At 41.7% G+C, this 12,276-nt stretch overlaps 1 protein-coding gene across 2 annotated transcripts in view; it reads right to left on the bottom strand.

Moving 5' to 3' along the window:
- Positions 1 to 12,276, bottom strand: part of LOC134210927 (potassium voltage-gated channel subfamily KQT member 2-like) — a 685,380-nt gene that overhangs the window by 239,488 nt on the left and 433,616 nt on the right. The window contains exon 9 of one of the 2 annotated variants that reach the window (XM_062687367.1): positions 10,927 to 10,971. The exons of the other annotated variant lie outside the window; for it this stretch is intronic. Within the exon in view, the coding sequence (XP_062543351.1) occupies positions 10,927 to 10,971 (45 nt within the window). The remainder of the gene's footprint in view (positions 1 to 10,926; positions 10,972 to 12,276) is intronic. 2 annotated transcript variants of the gene reach the window in all.

Here is a 12,276-nt window from a genome sequence, read left to right as displayed (position 1 = left end):
AGGAGGCTTCCGAGCCTCTTGAAAGGATGCTTCTGAGCCTCTTGAAAGGAGGCTTCCGAGCCTCTTGAAAGGAGGCTTCCGAGCCTCTTGAAAGGAGGCTTCCGAGCCTCTTGAAAGGAGGCTTCCGAGCCTCTTGAAAGGAGGCTTCCGAGCCTCTTGAAAGGAGGCTTCCGAGCCTCTTGAAAGGAGGCTTTCGACCCTCTTGAAAGGAGGCTTCTGAGCCTTTGGAAGGAGGCTTCCGAGCCTTCTGAAAGGAGGCTTCCGAGCCTTCTGAAAGGTGGCTTCCGAGCCTTTTGAAAGGAGGCTTCCGAGCCTTCTGAAAGGAGGCTTCCGAGCCTTCTGAAAGGTGGCTTCCGAGTCTTTTGGAAGGGGTCTTTCGAGCCTTTGAAAGGAGGCTTCCGAGTCTCTTGAAAGGAGTCTTCCGAGCCTTTTGAAAGAAGGCTTTCGAGCCTCTTGAAAGGAGGCTTCCGAGCCTCTTGAAAGGAGGCTTTCGAGCCTCTTGAAAGGAGGCTTCCGATTTCATATCCATGCCTATTATGTACAATAGGGGCCCTCCTTAGCCGTGCGGTGAGATTCGCGGCTTCAAAGCAATACCATGCTGAAGGTGGCTGGATTCGATTCCCAGTTCTGGTCTAGGCATTTTTTGGCTTGGAATTGCCTCGACTTCCCTGGGCATAAAAGTTCATCGTGTTAGCCTCATGATATACGAATGGTAATTTGGCTTAGAAACCTCGCAGTTAATAACTGTGGAAGTGCTTAATGAACAAGCTGCGAGGCGGCAATGTTCCAGTGGGGGATGTAATGCCAATGAAAAAGATTATGTACAATTCAAAGTTTTAGAATAAAATATTACACAATAATTCATATCAAACTGTATCAATAAATGTTGGAATTGTAATCGTAATAATCAAATGATTTAAATAAAATTGGTAAAACTTGAGATAAAAAAATAACATATCCCCAATTTTTTGACATAATAAGGAATATGAATTTCTCTTTCAAATGCCATGTAAACATATTTTTTTGTCTGCCCTAACCGGAGATATCAACTTATGAAAAAAATGTTATTTTGACAGAAAAACGATTATAACTTTTGGTCGGAAAAAGATATTGAGCATATTTACCCATAAAAAGTTGCATTTTTTGAGCTCTAAAAGTCACCTGAAGACGAACTTTTCTAGAAATCTAAAACAAAAAAAGTAGATCAAAAATACTGTTTTTTGAGGTGCACTCTAATCCAATAAAGTAAAATTGCTCTAAATCAGCCAACTTAAAAGCTACAGAAAAAGTTTGATCAGCAAAATTGATTGGGATAAGCTGCGCTACAACATTGTAGAACATAACAGGTCAATATTCCGAGAAATAAAAAAAATATTTTTTATTTTTTTTACATGATGGGTCACCCTATTTTTTTTGTTGCACCATAATGATGGCCTTACTTTTTCGAACAATTTTGTAGAACAACAGTTTTTTTTCTAAAAAATATAGTTTTGGCGTAAAATGTATCTTTCTGGACCATAGTGCACTGGGGCCAGCGAAGGTACACAAAGGGTGCATGCACCCCAGGTTCTTTGATAGTTTTGAAAATTTTGGGACACCACTTGGTCGATTGTGCTTCGGATAAATTGTGTACATCTCTGAGAGCCTTGGAAAATTATCAAGAAAGTTGTCATTTTGCTGCGTAAAAAATGAGCAGCGTAAAAAAAGCGCAAAAAGCGACTCTCATGTGATACACAAACCAATTATGTATTTACCATTGTTAACCTTCTTCGGATATTAGAAAAAACTTACGAATAAGATGTTGGGGTCATATTGACCCAGAAATGTAAATGCTTATAAAACAGTCAAATTATAACCGAATTACAAAGTTTATATACCGTTCGAAAGTTAAACTCATCAATTTTGTGGCTATGTGGTGATATGCTGGTTCTGGAGACAATGGCCACCGGGAAACGACTTCCACGGGGACCTTGTCGGTCATATAAGGGAAGCATAAAAATCGCTCCATATATGCCTTTCGATCGCTAATTCTTCATAGATTCTCCTAAAACGGTAATGTATGTTCCATGAGAGGGCTTCCGATGAAAGTGGCCACTCCTGGTACATGCAAGGTGCCCCCGGGGAACCCGCAGGAGGGGACATTTCCGTTTTAGCACCAAAATATGCCGTGCGGCGGCCCTTTCGTCATGATTTTCCACCAAACAGATGGTTATGCGCTTGAAATCGATAAGTGACCACATTGGCCACTCCTGGTACATGCAAGGCTCCCCCGGTTAACCCGCAGGAAGGGACATTTCCGTTTTAGCACCAAAATATACCGTGCGGCGGTTCTGTCGTCATGGTTTTCCACAAAATAAATGATAATGCGCTCGAAATCGCTAAGTGACCACATTGGCCACTCTTGGAGCCCATGAGGTGCCCCGGGGAACCCGTAAAAAGGGACATTTCCGTTTTAACACCAAAATATGTCGTGCGACAGCTCTTTCGTCATGATTTTCCACAAAATAGATGATTATGTGCTCGAAATCGATAATTGACCACATTGGCCACTCTTGGAACCTCTGAGGTGCCCTTGGGGAACTCGTAAAAAGGAATATTTCCGTTTAAACTCCAAAATATGCCAGGCGGTGGCTCATTCGTCATGATTTTCCACAAAATAGATGATTATGCGCTCGAAATCGATAATTGACAACATTGGCTACTCTTGGAGCCTATGAGGTCCCTTGGGGAACCCGTAAAAGGGGACATTTCTATTTTAACACCAAAATATACCGTGTGGCGGCTCTTTTATAATGATTTTCCACCAAACAGATGGTAATGCGCTTGAAATCGATAAATGATCACATTGGCCACTCCTTGTATATGCAAGGTACCCCCGGGGAACCCGTAGGAGAGGACATTTCCGTTCTGGCACCAAAATGTGCGGTGCTGCGGCTCTCTCGTCATGATTTTCCACAAAATAGATGATTATGCGCTTGAAATCGATAATTGACCACATCGGCCGTTCTTGGAGTCTACCAGGGGCCCCCAGGGAACCCGTAGAATGGGATATTTCCATTTTAACACCGAAATATGCCGAGCGGCGACTCTTTCAGTGTGTTTTCCCACCAAAGAGATGGTTATTCTCTCGAAATCAATTAGTGACCACATTGGCCACTCTTGAACCTATGAGGTGCCCTTGGGGAACCCGTAGAAATGGACATTTCTCTTTCGTCATGATTTTCCACAAAATAGATGATTATGCGTTTGAAATCGATAAGTGACCACATTGGCCACTCTTGGAACCAATGAGATGCCCACGGGGAACCCGTAGATGGTGACATTTCCGTTTTTATACCGAAATGAATAAGTGACAACATTTTCCATTTTGGAACCTATGAAATACCGCCGTGGAGCTCATAGGAGAGGACATTTCCGTGCTTACTCTTACTCTTACTTAGGGCCGATGCCCACGTAGCGTATTTCCAAGCTGCGTGCACGCCGCGTCCACGCAAGGTACCCGGCATCAAAAGTAGTCGTGCACACGTTTACGTGTGCATTACTGCATTTGATGCTGGGTACCTTGCGTGAACGCGGCGTGCAAGCAGCGTGAAAAAACTTTACGTGGACATCGGCCCTTAAAGACATGCCGTGCAGCAGCTCTTTCACTATAATTTTCCATCATATAGTTGGTTACGCTCTTGAAATCTAATATTAACCCGGGGGAACCCCAGGCCCAGTTTCGGTAATTGTGGAGTGCCGTGAAGAATCCATTGAAAATGTCTGAGCACACAAAATCTCACTCACTTTTCCTCAAACGAATTGCTCGCAGTAAATAGCATTCGAAAATCCTGCCCTATTGTTTCCTATTGAAAATTGGCCAGATCGGACTATGGGCTCCGAAGTTATGGCCAAAATACTAATTTCAGCAGCTGCATGGGAAAATCACTTTTCTGGCACTTATGCTCATCCGATTGGCTTGCAATAAGTTGCGTTCAGCAGAAAATTTTAGAATGCAAATAAACAAATATGAAAAATAAGAGCTATCTACCTATTCGTGTTATATTAGACTTTTCTTATATATTTCTCAACCCTTTTGAACGAACGATGAAGGCGCCATCACCACTAGGTAGATTAATCTTGTTTTTTTTTCTATCAAATAGGTCATTCATTCTGAACTTAATATCTACAACCTACAAGGTACCCGCAGGAGTCTCGCAGAAGGAGAGATTTTTTTTTATATCGAAATGTTGCGTTTTCATATCATTGTCCACGGCGATCGGTGAAAACCTCAAACTTCTATGAGTCAATATTGAAGGGACCATCGACTAATGGTAATATCGAGATGCGGAATAGAAAATCCTTGGAGAGCTGTTCGTAGGAATCATCACAGTAGCCCAGAAACTATTTTTTAGTTTGACTCAGTACTCAATTTCAAATGAAGAACAATTTCAAGCGCATCACAAACTTTTTGAAGACTTGTGGCCAGGGTAGACAATGATAGACGAAGATAGAGCTGCCGCAAGCGGCACAGTACATTTCATATAACCATGAAAATGTCCTCTCCCACGGGTTCGCAGGGCATCTCTAAGGTTCCAAGAGTAGACAATATCACTAATCAACTCCAAGCATATGACCATCTGTTTGGTAGAAAATAACAAAGAAAGAGCCACCGCACGGCATATTTTGGTGTTGAAATGGAAATGTACTCTTCTACGGGCTCCCGGGGGCACCTCATAGGTTCTAAGGGTGGACAATATGTCAATAATCGATTTCGAGGGCACCTATTTCAAGGAAAATCACGACGAAAGAGCCGCCGCATGACATATGTTGGTGTAAAAATGGAAACGTCATATTCTACGTGTTCTCCGAGGAAGCCTCATAGGTTTCAAATATAGCCAATGTGGTCACTTATCGATTTCGAGCGCACGTCCATCTGTCAAACAGAAACACCGAAAGAGAAAACACCGAAAGAGCCACTACACGGCTTATATTGGTGTAGAAATGGAAATGTCCCCTTCTACGGGTTCTCTGGGGGCCCCTCATAGGTTCCAGGCGTTGCCAATGTGGTCACTTATCGATTTCAAGCGCATAATCATCTATTTTGTGGAAAATCATGACGAAAAAGACGCCGCACGGCATATTTTCGTGCCAAAACGGAAAGGTCCGTCGGGTTCCCCGGGGGCACCTTGCATGTACCAGGAGTGGCCAATGTGATCATTAATCGATTTCAAGCGCATAACCATCTGTTTGGTGGAAAATCATGACAAAAGAGCCGCCGCATGGTATATTTTGGTGCTAAAACGGAAATGTCCCCTCCTGCGGATTCCCCGGGGGCACCTTGCATGAACCAGGAGTGGCCAATGTGGTCACTTATCGATTTCAAGCGCATAACCATCTGTTTGGTGGAAAATCATGACGACAGAGCCGCCGCACGGCATATTTTGGTGCTAAAACGGAAATGTTCCCTCCAGCGGGTTCCCCGGGGCACCTTGCATGTACCAGGAGTGGCCAATGTGGTCACTTATCGATTTCAAGCGCATAATCATCTATTTTGTGGAAAATCATGACGACAGAGCCGCCGCACGGTATATTTTGGTGCTAAAACGAAAATGTCCCCTCCTGCGGATTCCCCGGGGGCACCTTGCATGAACCAGGAGTGGCCAATGTGGTCACTTATCGATTTCAAGCGCATAACCATCTATTTGGCGGAAAATCATGACAAAAGAGCCGCCGCACGGCATATTTTGGTGCTAAAACGGAAATGTCCCCTCCTGCGGGTTCCCCGGGGCACCTTGCATGTACCAGGAGTGGCCAATGTGGTCACTTATCGATTTCAAGCGCACAATCATCTATTTTGTGGTAAATCATGACGACAGAGCCACCGCAAGGTATATTTTGGTGCTAAAACGAAAATGTCCCCTCCTGCGGATTCCCCGGGGGCACCTTGCATGAACCAGGAGTGGCCAATGTGGTCACTTATCGATTTCAAGCGCATAACCATCTGTTTGGTGGAAAATCATGACAAAAGAGCCGCCGCACGGTATATTTTGGTGCTAAAACGGAAATGTCCCCTCCTGCGGATTCCTCGGGGGCACTTTGCATGAACCAGGATTGGCCAATGTGGTCACTTATCGATTTCAAGCGCATAACCATCTGTTTGGTGGAAAATCATGACGACAGAGCCGCCGCACGGCATATTTTGGTGCTAAAACGGAAATGTCCCCTTCTGCGGATTTCCCGGGGGCACCTTGCATGTACCAGGAGTGGCCAATGTGGTCACTTATCGATTTCAAGCGCATAACCATCTGTTTGGTGGAAAATCATGACGACAGAGCCGCCGCACGGCAAATTTTGGTGCTAAAACGGAAATGTCCCCTTCTGCGGATTTCCCGGGGGCACCTTGCATGTACCAGGAGTGGCCAATGTGGTCACTTATCGATTTCAAGCGCATAACCATCTGTTTGGTAGAAAATCATGACAAAAGAGCCGCCGCACGGTATATTTTGATGCTAAAACGGAAATGTCCCCTCCTGCGGATTCCCCGGGGGCACCTTGCATGAACCAGGAGTGGCCAATGTGGTCACTTATCGATTTCAAGCGCATAACCATCTGTTTGGCGGAAAATCATGACAAAAGAGCCGCCGCACGGCATATTTTGGTGCTAAAACGGAAATGTCCTCTCCTGCGGGTTCCCCGGGGCACCTTGCATGTACCAGGAGTGGCCAATGTGGTCACTTATCGATTTCAAGCGCATAATCATCTATTTTGTGGAAAATCGTGACGACAGAGCCGCCGCACGGTATATTTTGGTGCTAAAACGAAAATGTCCCCTCCTGCGGATTCCCCGGGGGCACCTTGCATGAACCAGGAGTGGCCACTTTCATCGGAAACCCTCTCATGGACCATACATTACCGTTTTAAGAGAATATATGAAGAATTAGCGATCGAATGGCATATATGGAGCGATTTTTATGCTCCCCTTATATGACCGACAAGGTCCCCGTGGAAGTCGTTTCCCGGTGGCCATTGTCTCCAGAACCAGCATATCACCATATAGCCACAAAATTGATGAGTTTATCTTTCGAACGGTATATAAACTTTGTAATTCGGTTAAAATTTGACTGTTTTATAAGCATTTACATTTCTGGGTCAATATGACCCCAACATCTTATTCGTAACTTTTTTTGTGGGGTCGTTCCTGTTGCACCTTAAAATACTTTTTTCATGTCAGATGCTTCATTTCCACAAAATATTAAAAGTCAAGAAATTTCAGAACGATCGGATTATCAGGTAAAAAGTTATTCTACTTTGAAGTTTCGTTTTGGGTCATATTGACCCCAACATCTTACTAAGGTTAAATAGTCTTTGGCAAATCCGTACGTAGGAATCTGCAACAAGACTCCACAAAAATGTTAATACCACTCTTCTTTGAAGGCATCCTTCTTTTTCCCTGCAGCACACTTCTCATTGAGACGTTACCGCCTCGCAACTCAGCATTCATAAACCATCTATCTGTGCTCAAAAAAACTTACGTTCTCTGTGCTCTGGGGTCATATTGACCTCAAATTGAAATTGCAATAACTTTTTTATAATTTGGCCAATTTTGGATTTTTTGGGTAGTTTCGAAAAATAATTCAATCATTTTTCAGGATGTTAGATTGTTCGTAGGTGGGCGGGGAGGGGTTTTGTGAAAAACTACATTGAAGTTGCTTCTTACGAGCCTTAATGTGAGATATTATTTACCAGACTTTTTAATAATTGGATTCAGTTGTTAACCATTGAATATTGATTGGTTTTCATATTTGGGGTACCCCAACAGCAAAAGGTTCCACCAAAAGTCAATGCCGTCAACGTTGTCGTCGTCATATAGTCACCATCGCTATCGGTTTCCCAACGCGAACAAAAGGTTTGGCCAAAGGCGAGGAAAAATCTGATAAATTACGAAAGTAACCGTTGCCTGGCGGAAGAAAAACGGTTGCCTGACTGAAAGAGAAGAACGGAGATTGGTGGAAACTGGTACACCATAAAAGAAACGAATACTGTTGCGAACAGCAGGTCCGCTTCGAATAATTTAGCGTATACCTCGGAAACGTTGATACCGTTGAAAAATGGAACCTCGCAAAAAAGCTTAAACGAAGGAATTGAAATGAAATACCGAAAAATTAAAATTCGCTAACTCGGGAAACCGAGAGGACATCAAACGCCGTCTGCCACGAAGTTTCCGAAACACACTTTTGATCTACCCAGTTTTATTTATGTCGCATTTGATTGAATTGTGTCCGGAAACGTGATTCCTTCGTCCACACGGCTTTTGTAGAACGGGATCGCATTTTGGCCCCGTTCCAGAAAGGTCGTAATTTAACACACAGATGGCAAGCAGGTAACTTAATTTGGGACATCGAACGAAAATTCTTCCGGGTGAACGCTTTTTAGGCCACGTATAAACGGGTCGATGATTCGCCTCCTCCGACAATTTTTGGCATTACAAGTAAATTCCATTACTAGCGCTTTGGTTATGGCGACGGGGCAGCGCGTTGTCGGGCCGAAAGCTTTGCGCTGACGTGTCTGTCCACGTCTTGAGATTTTGCCAGTAGCAGTTTTTTTTGTGACGACGGGTGAGGTGACATCGGAAGAAAAGGCAAAAATGCCTGCAGTGGTAGTTTTTTGCACATTGTTTCCACTTCAAGGGTGGAAGGGAGACTATTCGAGTAATCAGTAACCTCTTTCATACACTCTGGATGTCGGGATATTTTGTGACTTCAGAATAGAGTGATGGAAGGCGAATGGGATCGTTTTCATTTTATTATGCATGCCATGGAACCAGAAGCAAAGCTGTATGAGAATCAATGGATATAATTTTGGGTGACAATCAACGGCTTGTTTTGGTTGTGCTTGTACTTTTTACTTTGTTTCTGGGTTTCCAAGTATTTGTGTTTCTGTGGTCAATATTGCTGGCTCATTCTGTAGAGCTCTATTTTTTCTTGAAATGATTTAAGTAACAACTTCAAAAGGCATGTTGGCCCACTATGAGTATTGTAAATGACTCAAACTACTATGCATTCGTATATCATGTGTATAGTATGGATATTTTTATGCCCAAAGAGGTCTGGACCGGCATTCAAAACCAGCTACCTGCTTTGTATTTTTATCGCTTCCCGGCAAGATGCGTTTTTGTATATTTCGCAACAAATATTTATCATCTATCTTGACTTCGATCAATTTCTAAAGAACTTTAGATCTTCTTAAACTTTTCAGAAAGATAAGAATGCCTCTTTAAAAGGAATCTTATCGCAAATTATATCTAAATATGCTTTACTTCTATTGCGACAAAAACTTTACTGCAGGAATCACCCCATCCGGTCACTATTCCGCATCGATGAACTCCACAAGCATCCTAAACCATTTGATTAGTTCGAATAAAAACACTAATCCCCATGCGGTGATATCGATGAAAGTGGATTCTCTTCCCATTGGCCAAATACACATGGAGGTATATCAGATCTAATCTACATCGCAGCGGAATCACCGCTCACACCCACTCGAACTCTGCCTTCGCTAACAGTGGGACACATCCTTCCCGACGACTTTGACCTACGCTAAGTTTACATCAAAGATATCGTGTTTCAGATAAAAGGATTCGCTCTCTCGCTATGCTTTGCCCAGTGCAATCTGAATGGGACCAACTTCCCACCGTACAGTGGTGAATACACACAAAAGATGTTTTTCGATTAGCACAAATTCGTTTTTCGAATGGTAGGATTTTTTTAAAGTTAGTAGTTTGATAATAGCTCTATTCTGGATGGATCTTGGTCTAACTAATACAGTTATTAATTGAACATGTTCCTCTGCAGACAATTTTTTTTTGATATTATTAGAAAGAATGCTCGAGGGAATACAATTGAAGAATATATGATAATTTTAGCCAAAATTGTTAAATTGAGAAATGTGGTCTTTTTATTTTGTCCTCCACTGCAATCCAGGTCCGCATCGTAACAAGTTAGTCTTTGAGCTCTTTTGTTTGAGGAAATCCGGTTCTTCTCCCATGATGTTCTTCGTTTGGTATTAATTTCAACAAATGGTCGAACCGTGCTGTCTCAATACAATGGTTGATTCTTAATCCAATCAAATAGCTCTTGCTTTTTTTTCACTTCGAGAATCGATTCACTGTGCCTGAGGAGGTTTTGTTTGAGTGTGCTGATCGATCGAATTATACTGATTACGCTAATTGGCAGCTGGAAGTAGGTTCTTCGCTTGAAAGAAGCTTATTAAGATGGCACGGACGGCTGGAGATCAAACGGATGGTGATGATTAGATTTGAATTAAAAGATAATTATGTATATCATAAATACCGTTAGCGGCATAATGACTTTTGATCTATTTTTGGTTTGTATGCAAAACTTTCAGATTAAAGATTTGAGTCACAGTCAAGCTTCGATACGTCTTTTTTAGCCATGATAAATATGTAGGCGTATCAAAAATGCGCTTCGCCTTTCGAAACCCTCGAATGGATTTGACATTTGCTTCTTAGGACGAGCCTTCCAATGTTCTAAACAAAAAAGGATGTAATGGAATTTAAAAGATTTTTCAAAAATAAACGCAAAAGACAATTAAAAAACAAAAACAAGAATTCCAACAAAACTCCAAAAAAACCAAAAAACACAAAAACCTATTAAATGCACTGCATACAAAACGGAGATCGTGTCCTTTGAGTTTGACCTCCTGGAAAAGAGTTAGGATACGGTGGAGTCGTCCCACATTTAAACCACCTCACCAACGCAGCATGACGAAAGGGACGAAAATTAGACCACAAAACAAAACCAGAGCAAGCCCACACAGTCAGCGGTGGTGGCTGTCGGTGGGATTAGTTTTTTTTTGTCTGGAGTGAAAGCAACGTATAAAACGAACCCAACCAAAGGAAACCAACACGAAAAAAAGTTACCCCACCTATGGATGTTTAGACTTTCGAGCAGTAGATCCCAGTAATCGGATCTGGAAAATACGATAAATCAGATATAAGAAAGGTTGAACTGTAATAAAATAAAGGCAAAATGTAGTGAAATGTATGAAAAATTCGACAGTAATGATTTAAATGAAAGGTATACATTGTTGTTCCGAAGTTCTTAAACCACTGAAACTTTCTCAACTTATTATTTATGAACTTTAACTTACGAAATATTTCATATTTTTATGATTATATTCTTTTATCAATAGTGAACCAAAATGCTCTATTATATAGAGTTACGCAAAAAGTGAAGCCGAGACAAGATGGATCACATTGGTCCCAGTCATCAATTTAACAATAACAACAAAAAAGGGGAAGTCAAATCTCAATCAATTGAACTGTTGAACTGTCTATCTATCGAGCAAATTTAATAAATGCTTGTTGGTAGTGCGGAAGTGATGTAATTGGCTAATAACTATTATGTTTAATCAAAATGCAAAAAAGGTATAAGATTTGACTTCAGTTCACTTCCCTATAAAGAAGAAACAAGAAACTCAATTAATGCCGATTTGTGGACAACTTCGGGTAACTGATTTTAAAACTTTTCTAGGTGAACAATCACATAAAGTTATTGTAGTATTCAGAGTAAGCAGCTAATGACTATGTGAATGCGAACACACTTAAATTTATTTACCGGGCTCGGTAAACGAATTACCGATTTCTCAACAGCTGAGCTCTCGGTAGTCACCTCGGTAATCAATTTTGATTACCGAGTGCTCGGTTCACCTTCTAAGCTGGTGAAATGTCAATAATTACCGAGTAGAACTGTAAAGATTACTGAGTACTCGGTAAAACAGAATACAGGTGGATCTGTAAAAATGGAGCACACTTTTGTATCCCAAATAAGCGAATAAAATGGAAATTGTACTGAAACTCATTATTGAAAAAGAAAACACAAACAATTTCATTTAAGCCAATTATTTATTCCTGTCCAATTTGAATAACATCAATATATTTCAATTTTTAAAGTCTTTAAAAAATGCTGCAAAGCATTTCTGTTACGCCGACCTATTTATCACGATTTGTCGGTTACTCATGTCAGCTGCTTCCGCTATGAAAAAAATTCCATCGTACAAGTGATGGGGAGTTTTTAGTAGCCAATTAGCTGAAAATTCAGAAAATATAATTTTAGAAGCAAATGAAACATTGCCAAAAGTTATCGCGTTTACTTACATGCATCCTTGAAATCCAACAGAACCGTAGTCAGCCGCTTCTGATTGAAAAGAAACATGGCGTCACATCAAGCTCCACGCTTGTTGGCCGAAAACAGAGAGCTCGGAAAAAAACTTACC

Source organism: Armigeres subalbatus, chromosome 2 (assembly GCF_024139115.2).
Source record: "Armigeres subalbatus isolate Guangzhou_Male chromosome 2, GZ_Asu_2, whole genome shotgun sequence".
Taxonomy (NCBI): Eukaryota; Metazoa; Arthropoda; class Insecta; order Diptera; family Culicidae; genus Armigeres; species Armigeres subalbatus.
This window is presented reverse-complemented; position numbering and strand designations above follow the sequence as displayed.